At 33.3% G+C, this 16689-nt stretch overlaps 1 protein-coding gene across 6 annotated transcripts in view; it reads right to left on the bottom strand.

Annotated features, from left to right (window-relative positions):
• sona (sol narae metalloprotease) overlaps positions 1-16689 on the bottom strand; it is a 167435-nt gene that overhangs the window by 27716 nt on the left and 123030 nt on the right. For all 6 annotated transcript variants that reach the window (XM_017612925.1, XM_017612923.1, XM_017612924.1 and 3 more), the window contains exons 5-7: positions 12404-12530; positions 11321-11571; positions 9524-9628 (exon numbers count right to left, since the gene is read on the bottom strand). In XM_017612925.1, coding sequence (XP_017468414.1) covers positions 9524-9628; positions 11321-11571; positions 12404-12530 — 483 coding nt within the window. The remainder of the gene's footprint in view (positions 1-9523; positions 9629-11320; positions 11572-12403; positions 12531-16689) is intronic.

The following is a 16689-nucleotide window of genomic DNA, read 5'->3' on the forward strand; positions in this document are numbered from 1 at the left end:
ACTGCGATGGAAAGATCAGGTGGAGAAGGACTTGGCTTCACTTGGCGTTTCCAATTGGCGTCAGTTGGCACAGAGGAGAAACGACTGGCGTGCTTTGCTGAACTCGGCCAAAATCGCTTAGGCGGTTACAGCGCCAAAAAAGAAGAAGAGAAGAAGTGGTATCAAAAGGGGCTCTTTTGAAGGCCTAAGTGTGCGGAAAAATTGACCAGCAGCCACGTGAACCTAACCTAAGGACAAATAAACATTGTTGATTGGACGGTTCTAAGTTATCCTGAGCCAGTTCGGTCACCGGGGACTAAATAGTAGGACGCAGTGGACTAAGCTAAAGACATGTCAGAGCACTGAATCCCGAGCTGGAACGGGAAGACTTTTGACGTCGCCTGAACTCTATCTACATAGTGAGGACGGAACGCTCTCTGAACTAGATCTATGTACATACCTCAGACGAGATGTGGATCTACAAGGCACAACTAATGGACTCGACATTTTACAGGTAGCTCTTAATCGGAATTCACTGAGAGGACAGTTATAACTATTACAAATTGGAGAAATTGGAATTCAACCAGCACCCAATGCAGATAAAGAACTTCAGATACTTGGAAAGACCGCGCAACTCTTATTTGGACTCTACTCCGACATACCCAATACATATCATAGCTGGCCAAATATTTGATCTCTTTCTCGAGCTAAATAAACACCAATCAACATAAACGCGATACGGTCTCAAAAAAAAAATGTATACTCTACCATAAGAATGCCAACGACGCGGTCAACCTCCGATGGCTAAGGAAAATAGTACACTAGCAATAAAAAAGTGGCCCAAACACCCTAGAAATTATAGCCCACACCTACTTCCAAATAAAAGTAAGCAAAGTGAACATTTTTACTTATGTACAACCCAGTCGGCGGTGACATGTTAAGCATCGGGTGCAATAAATTTTCCTAAGCTATGCAAGATATGTATGAGTGCTAACCAGAGCTTATACCCACAAATGCCGGTAGTTCGCGCGCACAAATACTGGAAAGACTGTTTATTAATAATTCAATTTAGTAATTTTTGCAATCGCGAGCGATAAAAGTAAAAGGCTTTTAAATGCATTGAGAAACAGTTAAGAGCTTGACCCCGCCGCTATCACTAACCAAATGTGGCGGCGTGCTATTGTGAAATATGGCCGACACGTACAACAAATAAAGGCAAGGTACAATTGCATTGTTGTCTGCGACAGCGCGTGTGGGCGTCGTCTTATTGACCAGCTCATATTGCTGCAGTACGATTGCTGCCATGGAAAAAGTGCAAGCGAAAAAGAATGGCATGGAAAAAATTATATGAGCATGTGCAAATTGTAGGTGGCATTGTCACCAGTGACACAGCAGCTGGAATGAACGGCAAATGCCAGTGACCGAAGTAGGAATAATGAAAAGCGAAAATTGGAATGAGTTTTATGGCAAACAAGTAGGTATGTATACGGAAAAGCCACCAGCATATAACAGCGCGATAAGATATTGCACATTTAGGCAAATATTTATGGCGAAAAAATATTTATTTTAAGGATTAAGACCAAAATGACTGAAATGAATTGGCCACATATGCTGAGCGTGCGTGTGTGTTGCAATAGCAGCGAAATAAATTTAAAAGCTATCAGTGCGTGGGCCTATAAGTCGACTAACTTAAATAAATAAACACCATATGTATAGGGTGATACAAAGGTGATGCAGATCTTTGACAGCAGTGATTTTTGATGTATTAATGTTTACTTTTATTTTTAACCAGACAATTGGCACTACAGGCTTTTGCGAACTCGGTCATTGAGCGATACTCAGTTGAGCAATGCGTAAAAGTGGTACAAACGTTTTATGAAAATAGTCGTTCTGCCAGAAGTAACCGACTATCTGAGTCCAAAATCAGCCGTTTGGTGCAGAGATTCGAAGAAACCGACCCAGTTCAGGTTAAACCTAAAATATTGTTGCTGTGGAACAAAGAGTGGATCAGGCCGCGACAACTTAAATTCGTCGTCGTGCATAGCAATTGAAACGCCTACGCCTTGCAGCCTGTATATTTACCAATTGAACGTTTGAACAGCAAAACGTTTACGCCGATTAAAAAAATCACCATGAGCGATGAGGCACATTTTCACCCAAACGGATACGTTTGCCGAGCCACTTTTTCGTGTGGGTTTTAAGCTGATGGAGCCTTCGGATTGCACTTCTTCGAAAATTATGCCAGCAATGCTGTTACGGTATAGAGTGAACATTATCCTGACATTATAACAAACTTTTTATGGCCTAAATTAGATAGCATGGAATTAGACAACAACAGGACGGTGCCACTTGCCAAACATCGCATGAAATAATGGCTCTATTACGAACATCTGCGGTCTTATTGAATCACCCTATATGTACCTAAGTATGCATAGAAAATGGCACTAGTGTATGCATGCAATTTTTCTTATCGACGACTCCTCCAACCATTTGGTCGGTACATATTTACATACATGCCACCAATCGCCACACTGACAGTCGTTAAGATTTATTGCCGGCTATAAGCAAATTTGCGCAAATCGAACTCATACAAAAATAAATTAAATAGTTGCACTTTCAAATTACTGAAGTAAAGTCCTGTAAGCGTAGAAAATTAATATAAACAGCGGTCAATAAATCATTGGTGGCTTCACATTTAACCAAACCAACACACTCAAACATTTTTGCGTGAATGTGAACAGCCGAAATGGCAAAATGAGAGTTATCATTGCACAGTGGTGCTGCTCCTTAAGGAAATCTCGCACAAATGACCAAACCAAAAAACACATAAAAAAATCCAAATAAAATAACCGAAAATCCAAGTAAATCACACGTTTTTGTGACGGTTGTCAAAGGCGTGAATTCTGTCTATCGTTTGTGAGTTGCGAAAGTAAACCGGTAAAGCAGTCAACGGTTATAGTTATAGTCACTGAATGAGAGCACATACACACCTCTAAATAGCTAATCGCTAATACAAAAACGATAAAAAATTACATCCGCGCACGATCGCTGGCTGGCTATGTTGCATGCGGTGAAGCATATCGACAAATATATTTATTAACTTCAAAGTTAACATTGCGTTGCGCCGACGTATTTTCCACCTCTTTTTCGACGTCATTTCGAATATGCGGATATACGACGTTAGCATTTTTGAGCTCAGCTAGCATTTGGCATCTCGCACAGTATCATTTCGGTTAGCATTAATTTGTAAGTATACGACTGCGAGTGTGACAGGCGTGTGGCTTGAAAATTGACGCAATACTTTTGACAAATATACTCGTACCGAAAATTATGTAAAATGCCAATTAAGCAATTTGAAGTAATATGAAGTGTAGTTCAGGCGATTGGTTAATAGTTGCTGTTACTGTGGAGTGCTGAAAAATTAACCAGCGCTTAGATTAGGACAGCGATGTGAGAAGTGTGTTGTATGCCGGTTATTAAAATGTTTCCCAAGAAATTAAAGCGCCGCATGTCAGCAGCGAATCGGAAACAGGAAAATCAGAAAATCAGAATATTGCCTATTACTGAGTGTCTAGTGTAGATGTATTTAAATAAAATGAAATTAAAAAATACGTCATTATCTTTGGAACAATTTCAAAAATGTAAGTGAATTAAAGTGGTTTTAAAAAAAATGTGTATTTCAGAAAGTTATTCTAAAATAAATGAAATAAAAAGAAAAAAAGTATCGCAGAGACACTAAAGGATTCGTAGCTATTGCCTATAGGAGGTAAGTGAACCGAATATGATTCTTTTAGAAAATACATACAAACAGTTGTTGTCCTCCAAGACAGTCGGGTTTACGTAGCCGGAACGACCAGATTTATATCTGGCCAAGGACTGTCACTCCAGCAACACTCCCAAAATACTCTTTGGGGAATTCGTATGCTGTTACAACAACAACAAATAGTTGTCCTCTCGTTTTAAAATATATTGTGTAAAGTGTGGAATCCTACGTCTTCGAGATACGGGGAGCGAGAAATAGAGCCTGACAGGCGTCAATAGTAAAATGTCTAACTCCACGCGTCTTGGAAAAATATTTAGGAATAGTTCCTGTTTCAGTATCGAAAAAACAAGAGGCTACCTAAAATTGCACATCAAATGGCACCATTGAAGATCAAGAAGGTTAAACCATTCAAGGATAGGAGAGTGGTTAACAGTTCGAGGAAAAAGAAAAACCAAAATCATAATCTTTAAAACGGATGAGACAACATGACCTGATACTGATACACTGCGTAAACTGAGGAACAGCAAAAAGCTCAACCGAAGTATCGTTTACTCAATGAGAATAAACGCTAAACATGTTTTAGGGTCGTCGTTTTCTCAAGTACTTAGGTTTCAAAATTTACCGGGCTACCTGTACGGATTATTAGATGAAGAAACCAATGCATACTAGACAGAAATGGCAGCTGAGATAAAAAATTCAGCTATCTGGAAACACACCATTGATTGTGTTGCTGTGAAGAGGCTTCGACAAGAGCACCTCGGTGGCAAACGTCTTCGATGTCCTGCATCTCAATAACCCTACTTGGAGCTGAGACAATTGCTGCACCTATCTGTAGCTAGTTGTATACCAAGAATGATAGAATACAAGATTGCGCACATCCGAGAGGATTTTTGAGAATAATTTTTGTGTGACGTCACATTGGTGCATTTGCGAGAGAGAAATGCCAAAACGCCAGCAAGAGTGGAAGCAGAAGAAGAAATTTTGCAAGAAAAACGTGAAAAAGTTGCACAAGTATGCCAGCGATTCTGTCAAATTTATTAAGATCGGAATAGCGGTACCGAGATGGACGATACGTTTGTTCTCTTATACTTCTTTTTTTGAATTTTTAAGGTTTTCTACATATTTTCAAATTTCAAATCTACTAAGTGGCCAGAGATCAACTTGGATTAAGTAGAAGTTCAGTGTGTTCTCGATCGGTTTACGACTAAGCGTGAACCTCCGTCGAAGCCCCTTCATACTCAGTACCTAAAGTTAATGCATGTAATATTAGATGAAAAAATTAGCTGAAAATCCGGAAGTCGTTCGCTAATTAAATATAGACCAGGCTTTAAAGACCTGCCAACAGCAGGCCATTATATATATGTATTTTGATTTGACCCACTTGAGGTTTAGAATGTTCGCCATGCAAGAAAATACACACTTCGTAGAACTAATGACAGCGACTAAAGCGCAATCACGCATGCTCTTAATTGCGTATGCGTAAATTAATTAAGAAAGACCAATCAACAAAAGCTGCAGTGCTGTGGTGTCAACCGAACAAGCGATGGAGTAATAAAACAGCTGGCCACTGGGAGGTTGTTTTTAGCAAAAAAGAAAAAAAATATAATGAATGAATAAAAAATATAGTAAATATTGTAAAGAATTTGTGCCAGCAAAAGTGACTAAAAAAAACAAGCCAAGCCATCGATGTTTTGCACACTGGTAACTATGCACCAATGTTTAGTAAAATTGCAAGTCAACATAAACTTTGCTTGTAAGTTGCGAAACTGCCAAATGTGTCTAGACACCTAGAATAAGCAAAGAATAAATGACAAAAAAAAAGAAGTTTGTACAAACCTGCAATGCATTCTTAATTTGTGCGCCACTAATTTTTTAGCGACATCAGCAGAATATTTCGCATTTCTGCATTTAATGGTCAGCAGCTTCAAAAAGTGTGGCTCATCATCAGCAGCAGCAGCTGACCGCTTGCCTGATTCGCCAGTGACTTTGATTTTGCGTAAGTTGTACAGTTGCGCATCTTCTAGCCAGATTTATCGGCCATAACAAGTATATGTGTATGTGTATGTGTGCGTGTGTGCCACTTCCATGTTACGAAGATGTTTAAAAGTAGGTGGCCCAGTCAACCGAGCATGACTGAGCGGCTGAGCGACCAAACAACTGTTGCAACTTGCAAGCGAGAGTGATGCGCCAACTGCTGTCGCTCCAAATGACCTTCAATTAATGTTGGTGCGTTTCGTTTTTGCTTAGTTAATTTTTATTGCCATTAATTGTGTCTTCATTTGGTTGCTGAAGTTATTGAAACTGGTAGCAGAGGCATTGCAAATTAGCCATATTTAGCAATAGCTGCATTGCGAAATACACATTTTAATATATTGTTAAATGCAGTTGACAAATGGACAATTCGAATGAGCGTACGTTCGTTTCTGGCGTATTTTTGGGCAATCATCGAAAGCGGATTTCGTTGATAATTACAATAATATTTGTAATTTATTGGCATGCTTTTATGATTGCAACATGTTCTTTAGGGTCATTAGGTATTGGACAAGTGGAACAGATGGCGGAATGCTTAACAGAACGCAACGGTGAAGCAAATTGTTATGTTACACCGAATTGAAATTTGCGCGATATGATGCTTTTTTGTGCAGATTGAGAATTTTAGTTGATTTAGATGAAAAGGAGTTTATTATAGACAGCAGATACATATGTTTAACCTAATTCTTTTGTTTGCAAAAAAATATCAATAAAAATTTCCAAATATATATATTTTTTTATTTATAATTTTTTGTCTTTCAAAAAAATGCTGAAGTAAAAATCCACAAAATTTTTGTTTGAGGATTAATAAAAAAATTCAATAAATTTTTTTTAGATAAAAAGCTTGATAATTTTTTTAATTTGTCTCAAAATGTTATCTCTTGTCGAACAAATTTAATACAAAATTTTTTTTAATAAATTGGTTTTTTTTCAAAGTGCTTCTATCAAAATTTTTTACGTTGAAACCCCATAAAAATAAACGAAAAATTAGTTGAAAGCATTTTTTTCATTTCATACTAACGTTTTATTAAAACTTGTCAAATTCTAAATAAAAAACGGAGAGTCTTTAAAATGCAAAATTTTTTAATCGAAATAAAGAAAATATTTAAATAAATTTTTCTCCAAAAATTTTATGTAATAATTTCTTCACTATTTTAAAATTTGTAAGCGTAAATTTTTCAGTTACATCGAAAAATGTGAGCCCCTTTTTATTTTAAAATTTTATTACTGAAATTTTTAAGTACTAAATTTTTTTCGTTGAAATTTTATATGCTCTGTTAAAGTAGTTTCTCTGATTTTTTATTCTAAAATTTAATTTGCAAATTTTAAATATGTGCTCATTTTGCTACTACAATAACAAGATTTGTTCTTTGAAACTTTTAAGTTTACCCAATTTTTCTCCACAAATTTTGTATCAAAATTTTATCGCGATTTAAAATATGTAAGTGCCAATACTGCAGGAACAACAACGACAAAATTTTCTCTTTTAAACACGAAAAAATTGGCTCTTTCAAACTTATCATTTTCCCAAAATATTTTCTAAAATTTTTCTACCAAAATTGTACCGCACTTGAAAATGTTTCATGTGCCAGTTCTGCAGCTACATCGACCACATTTGCGCTTTTAAATTTATTTTGCCAATTTTTTTTCACTAAAATTTCCTATCAAAATTTGTCTACTGTTTCGAAATTTTTAAATTACAATTTTGCAACTATGTACATCGATAAAATTTGCACTTTTAAATGTATTTTTAATTTTTTTTTTAAATTTCATCAACTATATATTTAAAAAAAAAATTTTATCACTATATACTTTTTAAATTTTTTTATGTAAATTTTGCAAGTACAATAACAAATTTTGCTCCTTCAAATTTATATATTTATATTTATATTTTCCAAAAATTTCCTATCAAAATTTTATCGCAATTTAAAAAGTTTTACGTGTGCCAATATGGCAAAAGGAACAACGAGAACATTTGCTCTTTTGAATTTATTTTTGCCACTTATCTATACGCCTTTTTGTCAACTTAGTTGTCAACTGCCAAATATTACGCCATCAAATACAACTAATAACACTGTTATCTCATGCTACAAATAAAATTAAAAATTAACAAAAAGAAAAAAAACGAAAGTGTGAAAAATGTGGCAGAAAAATGCATTTTTGCAAATCTCGTTATGCCACATGTGGCAGCTGTTGTACGATTACCACCAACAAGCTGCTTACCTTCCAAACGATTTTCGTGCTACCGTTTGAGTTGCAATTCATTTTATTTTGGATTTGCAATCATTTTTCTTTTTTCTCTTTCACACATTTTATATGTATGTATTTTTTACGCGCATTAATTTTGATTTATTAACATTTGATAAAGTGATTGTTTGTACGCATTTATGCGTTGGACGTTGAACAAATGGTTTGACGCGTGCGATTGCAACACAAACAAGCAAAAGCTAATGTCGATAACTCGTTCATTTAAATGTCTAACTAAATGTGTTTATGTGTTTCTCTTTTTTTTGCGTTACTACTCTACATAAATACTTATTCTATTGCTTAGCCAACTAAATTTTTGTTCACTAATGTTTTATGGTTTTTTGAAAAGCGTTTTCTAATTAATTGCAATAGTACATAGAAAAATGGCTAACGCCCATTAAATGTCTAGCGCTTAAAATGTTCTCGCATGCGTAACGCGTCAAGTCACTTTGCCAATGGAAAATCGTTGTTCTTACCAAAATTTATGACGCTTGTAAGCATTTAATGGCTGCTGAGCAGCTGCGTATAGCAAATTAATTTAATTTATTTATTCCATGCGAACAATTAATGTAATTAAAGTTATAACAAGGCGCGCGTTTCAAAGCGAAACTTAGAACTTTGCGGAAATTTAAGCAACATGGACATTTAAATTTGGTTGAAAGTACTTAAAATTAAACAATAATTACTTGCAATTAGTGGTGTAATTCCTAAAAGACAACTTAAATGTTAATTGAGAGTGAATTGGGGCTGAGGTTGGCCATTAAGGCCCAAAAACCTTTTTTTGTCGCCACTGATGTCGCTCTTTGCCTTCAGTGATGCTTACTCTGGCTTTTCTGCGAAGTGTTTCAAAAGTTCAGCATGAAAGTCGACATGAAAGTGGCCTGGGCTACACTACCGTTTCCTCTGATGTAAGCCTTGACGTAATCAGGCTACGGTGGCACCGACCACTTCTTAATATATCTGCTGTATGGTTATAGAACTGGTGAAGTTTTTATTTTCGCTTCCAGGAAAACCAAACTTCAATAGGAAAATCATGTTCAAGAGAGAAAAAATTTGGAATCTGGGTTGTCAACAAAACTATCGAGTTCAATAGTTATTTCCATAATCCGGTTGAGAATTGCATATGAACAAAAACAGCGAATGAAGTATGTAATTATTAAGCTAGTATGGCCATAAGCATCCCACGATGCATACTTTTTGGCGCTCTATTTACTAATACATATAGCATTTGGGTACACTTAACGCGAACTCGTAACTCATTTGAATAAAGTCGATTTGCTTAAGCCATTGTAAGCTAAAGAGAGGTTCTCCTCAAATAACAGTTTTAAAGGTTAAGACATTTGAAAAAAGAAAAGTTTTTATAGCATTTGAATAAGTAGGCCTAGTTGGGACGTAGAGTATATAATTGCAGGCAATTATTTCGATTGGGAGATATAACACATCAACTCGAACATCTAAAAAATTTCTAAAAATACAATCTCAGGTTATACCCATCTTACTTACCCTCGAAATAATGATGCCAGCTATGCTAATGCGTATTCTTGGGCCTTTTAGTAAACGATAACGCAAATCCACGCCATTCCAGAATGAAACAAAGTAGCGTTTCACCTAAGATGATAGAAAACGAAAAAAAAATAAATAAATTAAACGAGTTGATAGGAAGCTGCACCGAAAGAGCACAAGTCTAAAAAAAATAACATCTTACAATTATGCCACAAAAGTGAACAAAAATCATTTATTTTTTTTTTATCAGCATCCTTTGAATGGGAATCTGCCAATACATATGTATGAAAAAATAGTAGACATGGAACCATCGTGCACGTTCTTTCCGCACAAAAGCTATTTAATAGCAGCGCCGTCGAGCGTGCCTAGCTGTACTACCATAGTTGGCTGCTGCTGTGCCGACAAGTGCCGACAGTTGCTAGCCAGATTTGATTTATGAAAACGCGATAATAAAAGTTTTGCAAAAATTTATTCTGTAGGAGTTGGTTCAGTAAAATTTATTGTAAAAAATCATAGTCTGAGTAAGTTGAAAAAATGTCAGAGTAGTAATGTAGCGAATAAATTGTGATGCATGTGCCAAAGAAGCTGATTAATTTCTTATGGCTGATTTATTTCTAGGAAATTGATGTTATCACTGGCAATGGCGGAGAAGCAAACTGCACGTTTAAGGAGTGGGAAAGAGACGTGGAAAAATGCAGATGGATTAAGAATGTGTCTGACAAAAAAAATTAAAATTTTAAATCAATTATGCGGAAAATACGAGCCTGCATCTTCGTCGCCTAGCTGAAAATAATCTTTTTTTGCTAAATATGAATATGGATATGAATATTATTTAGTATAAATATGGATACGTATATGTATGTGTATGGATAAGGGTATAAATACAAGTGAGAATATGAAATTGAGTATGGATATAAGTATGAGTATGAATATGAGTATGAGTATGAATGTAAATATTAATATGACTATGATTATGAGTTTGAATATGAATATGAAAGTGAATATGAATTTAATTATGAATATAAGCATAGAGTTGAGCATAAAAATAAGTACTTATGAGTTTAGTGAGAACATGAGTATGAATATGTATATCTATATCAATATGAATATGATTGTGAATATGACTATGAGTACGAGTATGAGTATGGATCATAGACCGTAACAACGATTATTTTTTATCGAAAAAAAATTAAGATCACAAAATAACGATTAAATTTGACCGCACAAATAAACGATTAACGATTATAGATACCATGGACAGTAAATTTTACAAATATAGCGTTTTTGGTTTTTCTATAATAAAAAATTCAGTGCAATGTAGAAAAACAATATAAGTATCAAATTAAAGAGAAAATAATGTAAAATTAATGACGATTAAATTTTTTGTACATAAGGACTAAGGTATTAGGAGTGTTCTTTAATAATTTTACCCTGAATATCCTTGAAATTTTGCAATATTTATTTTTGAAATTTAATTAAAAGCGCATTTTCAATACCTATTCGTTTTTTTGTACAAAAAGTTTTAATTTTCTTAATTCTACAGAATTTTCTCTTTCATTTGGTACCCTTGTTTTTATTCTATTCTGCAATGAAGTTCCTAAAAATTTCTTGGAACTAATTATGTTCTTGAATCTAAAATATTAAAAAAAATAAAAATCCTGATATCACTAACTAACCATTTTTACATAATCGTAATCGAAGATCAAACAAATTCAAGCTTGTCGTACCCTTTTCGAGCGCTTTAATTTTTCTTAAATAAAACTAACTACTCAAAACATTTCCTAAACCCAAAGTTACCTGCAAATTATCACCGCCATGCAACCGATAGCCATCATAATCGATGATAACCAACACTTCAGGATAGATTATGTACGGCACTTGACGTTTATTGCGCGTATTCGTAGCCTCCGCTGACAAAGTTTCCAATTCATCATCTAATTCCTCTAGCGCTGCTTCATCATCGTCAAATGGCGCCGAACGACGCTGACGTCGCTGTTGCAATCGTTCAAGTTTTTCGCTAGTAGCCATGTCATCGGGCTCCATAAAAGCTGCAATCATGCGTAGAGCATTTATTAAAATGATATTAAAAATGCAAGCAAGGTGTGTGAAATAAAGGTTAATTGTATTGGCATCGGGGCAACGAGTGAGATAATTAAAATGTGCAAAAAAAGAGAAGGAAAAGTACAGCGGAAATATTGAGTCACTTGCTAAGTATTTCAAAATTTTTATTTTTTTTAATTAAGTTCAGAAAATTTCCGCATTTTCGGTAGTCGATCTTTTAATGAACTATAAAAAGTTAAAGCGCCACGTAAATAACTCTACAATATTGCAGCGTATTTTTTCACGCTAGGCACCAGCTTAATGTCGTTGAATGCCATAAAAATATCGTTTAATGCAAAAATTTTCGACAATGCACTTTTTGTGTAAAGCAACTTGAACTTATTGGTAATTATGGAGCTCGTAAAAGTTTTAACAGTTCATTAGCTCATGCGTAGATGAGCAAATTAAGCTATAATTTTTTGATTTTGACTTGTTTGTGCTGATAGGTTACAAAAAATTCTGTTCAACTTTAATTCAAAATTTTTCCAACTGTTGCCGCTTGCTAAAAGGCGATCGACTTGTATCAGCATGCCAGACGAAGGTTGTCTACTGCCTGCTGTTTTATAATCTATGAAATCAGTGACTTTTTGGTTTTAGTGCATAGCTTCTATAAATTTACAAGCTACAAAAAAGATCAAAATATGAAATCTGAAATGCATAGAATATTGCAGTGTCTTGATTGAAGAATTCACAAAAAAAACAATTCCATTGCCTTTTTGTTCTTTGTCTCAAATAATTTTTGATGCAGAATTACCATTCCATTTCGTTTATTCTACTCACCAAAATCGCTTAGGTGCTCCAGTGGTTGTGCATCACGTTTGTAGACAATGTGGTGTGCTGCGTCTGGATTTGGACTCAGCTCATGTGGCAGCGGTTTTATCACCATTTCATGTCCAATGCTACCCTCCTGTAGGAAGAAGAAAAATAGAGAGAAAATTTAATGTTTATTTGTTGCTCGAAACGTATTATTATACAGACAGACGGTGCGTATACGCGATATTTTTTTGTTTTGCTAATAGCATACAGTAAATGCTACTTTTCTGGTACTTCTAATATATGCTATATAAGAGTAGATACAAAAAAGTCGTGTAAGAGCGCTGTGAGCAATAAACTTATTTAAAAACCATATTTTTAATAAATTCATTTCAATTTCAAGTTATTATTTTTTTCTCATTACATAAACAATATAATTGTCATTCAATGTTTATTGCCATAAATAAATTCCTTTAGCTGTGCAGTCAGTCATCCAACTGCCGCTACGCTGCACTCATGCAGCGCAAGGCAAATGAACTCTAAATGATGCCACCTTCCGCATACGTAAGCGTGCATGCTTACCAAAAAAATTAAAGTTTTGTAATTTGTTTTGCCAATTGTACATTTTTATGACAATATACTCTTACAATAAGCAAATAATTAACTGGTTGCTTATAATGGGCACATGATTCAGCAGCAGCAACCTAAACTTCTTTGTATTTCATATTTTTAAGTACTCCGCTATTTTTTATTTATTAGCACTCATGGTTGTAGCTATACTTTTGATATTTATTGATATTTTAATGTCTTGCTTGGCGTCGGAATTTTAAGTTTTATTTTTAATTTTTATTCATCAACACTCTTTCTGTCGAACATTTTTCGCCAGCTTTTTTGTGCGTTGTTAAATTTTTTACTACAGATTTTTTTGTTCTTTATTTTGTTTTTTTTTTTTTTGCCTGTGCATTCTTCAACTTGAACTTCAATTTTATAAATTTCTGTTTCAGGTTGAGTTGTTCAAGTATGCAGTAAAGCGTCAACTTTTATTTATTTATTTTTAAGTTGTAGATGACACAGACGAAGTTTACTTATTTTTAAAGAAAAGTGAAAATAAGATTGAAAAACTGTATCTAAAAACAGTATAAGAAAGTTTAAAAAAATATTTTATTACTAAAAAATTAACAACTAACTAAGAAGGTAAAAAGCTGAAAGTTGAAATTGGCGTTTAAAACCAATTTCGTATTTTTAAATTTTCTAAAAACTAGCATAATTTTGATAAACATCGATTTAAATAATAAAAAAAAAATTTACTGGTCCTTTTTAGTGACATTTTACGCAATTTTTTGTTTTTAATATATTTTTTTGTAATTAAACGCATTAAAAAAAAATTTACAAAAAATTAATAGTTGCTCGAATTTAGAAGAGATGCACAATTGCGAATTTAAAAAAGTTAGTAAAATTAAAAATGGTATAATTCTAAATAGTAAAATATGCAGTTTCGGAAAATTTACAATTTCTCAATAATTTAAGATAAAAAAATAATATTTTGAAGCACGCATTTCTAAAAAGTTACTCGCAAGCAAAAGCTGTATTTTTTTTTTGGATTTAATATGTATGAATCTATTTTAAAAAATTTCAACTTTTAAAATATCTGCAGGCTTAGCAGTTTGAAGATCTTGAAAAATTTGGAACCGTGAAAATTAAAAATTTAAAAGGTTTACTATTTAAAAAATGTATGATTTTTAAAAAATAAAAATTGATAACCTCAGTAGACAGTGCAAAATGATCGAGTTTTATAGACAAAATATTTAATTGTTCTATATTAAAACTTAAATTTAAAGTTTTAACAAACCTACAATTCTGAGATTTTAAACGTCCAAATATTTACAAAAACATTTTTTTAAAAGACTAAGACTTTCGCATGTTTTTTTTCATAAAAGCAAAAACATACTATAGTTAAGTAAACAATAAAAAGAAATTGCTTGAGTTTTATGGAAAGCATGGCCTTATAAACCATTGGGGACAAATTTTAAAATTAAAAAAAATATTATTTTAATGCATTTAAAATTTATAAATTTTTGAAGGAATGTTTTTAAAATACTAAAAATATAAAATTTGAAAAAAAATTAAATTTTGGAAAAATTTCAATTTTAATAAAAAATTTAAAATCTCAGTTAGTCATTAAAAACTAATATCTAAGTAGATATGTGTTTTATAAACACTTTGAAGTAACCATATTCCTTCACTGCATATTTTTTGTTGAAGAATTTTTTCTGAGTTATCTAACGTTATTTTCTTTTATTTCAGGTAAGTGTGCATCATCTAACCACACACATTCATATGCACTTAAATCCATACATAAAACATACAAAAACTAACAATATGCTTTCAATATGAGTGCAAAACGAAAGGCAAAAAATTTAAAACTAAAAATGAAGTAATGAAAAAAGCAATTGGAAAACTGCACAAATTATCAGGTGTCAGAGCGCATTTGCGAAACGATACATTGCAGTGACATGAACACACGCCTGCGACAACGCCTATTGCGAATTTTATTGTTTATGCAACAAAAGTGTTTACACAAAAGACTTAGAAGCTGATTCAGGTAAAATATCTAAGCAAATATAAAAGACTTAAGACACGAACTTGGTAGTTGGCTGATTAAAAAAAAACAAATATTTGCTTGGTAATAGTATTTTTTTATAAAGATATAACAACACTAAGCAGGAAAGGACAGTGAATAAAAACAAAAAAAACGAGCAACCTAGTAGAAAAAAACATATTGGAAAAGCTAAAGTAAAATACATAAATAGTTAAGTGTTATTTGCCATTTTAGTACTTCCATTGTATTGTCCTTTTTCATTAGCCAAATGCTTGCAACGCTTACATAATGAGGTCCACGCTGTTGCAATGAAAGGTATTTGCCTGTTAATTCTATTCCATTTGGTTGGCTTTGCCGCCAACTATAAACATTTCTGTGAACACTCGAGCTGAACCTTAAGCAATAAATTCGACCAAGGCTTTCAGAATGGGCATTAAATACATACATAAATATGTATATATGTATATAAGAAGGTGCTGTGGGGCCAAGAATTGGTGGCTGATTAGACCGACACGCCCTGAGTAAACAAGCGGTGCAGGCAATATTAAAAAAAAAATTCCGGGAACTATTTAACGAAGAAATGACTTAAAATTTTACTAAAAAAAAATAAATAAGTTGAAAAAATTGTTGAAATCGAAAAAAATATTCAGCAAATGTAATGTAAATCTAGTGTCACAAAGTAATTTATTGCCTTTGGTGTCACACAATATTTCGTGGAACGCTAGTTGGCGGTGGCGGTGGTGGCCTATTTGTCCAAGCAATCGCTGAACAGGCAGGCAAATACATTTCAAAAAATAGGCAAAAAAATAAAACTTGCAACATGCAGACAGATTAGTAGACAAGCGAGCAGGCTGGACTAGTTGACATGAACATTTCGCCGATACTGTTGCTGGGTAAATGAAAAAATTAGATCAATGAATGGCCAAATAGTTGCTAAAAGCTTGGAAAGAGAGAGAAAACAGAATAAAAAACGCTAATATTTTATATACATATATACAATTTTTAAGCTCGAATGAGTGGTCAAGAAACGTTATGCTATATGCATTCAATTTCGCAAATATTTTTTGTAAAAAAAAAAATTATAAAAAAATTATTTTTTTTTTGAAATTACAAATTGTTCAATGACATTTTTTTTGTGAAAAAGCTCACCAAAAATGTTTCTAAATTTTTTCGTGTTCATTTGCCTCGAAGCTATCAGTATGAACAAATTAGTTTAGTGGCGGCTTTAGGCCTTTAATTAAAAAATTGGCAGCTTTTAAAAATACCAACGCAAATAGCAAAAACTGAAAAGTAAAAAGCAGGCAGTGGCATAGAATGAAGTCAGCGAATAATGTATGTTTTTTTACATTTACTCAAATCAAACTAATGTGAATTCCTGCCAGCGAATGGCAGGCTAGCTAGATTTGCATTTTGAGGTTTTTTATTTTACATTATTTTGTGTATTATTAATTTTTTTCTAAAAATTCTTGCATTAATGCTTTTGAGATATAGAGTTCAAATTAAAAAATAGATATCGAAAGAGTAGGGCGGGAAATTTGTGGGGCAATACAAATTTTTCTCGAATTATTAATATTTTTCATAGTAAACACAGTCATTCAAAATTTAATATCTTTAATCGTTCACCCATTCCTCTGAATCAATACGCAATCAAATATATCAGCTGCTACAAATATTGCAAAAAACCAATTTACAAATCTTTCCGCTTAGCACTGAA

This window comes from Rhagoletis zephyria, unplaced genomic scaffold (assembly GCF_001687245.7).
Source record: "Rhagoletis zephyria isolate East Lansing unplaced genomic scaffold, Rhagoletis_zephyria_1.1 Rzeph_scaffold_00589, whole genome shotgun sequence".
Classification (NCBI taxonomy): Eukaryota; Metazoa; Arthropoda; class Insecta; order Diptera; family Tephritidae; genus Rhagoletis; species Rhagoletis zephyria.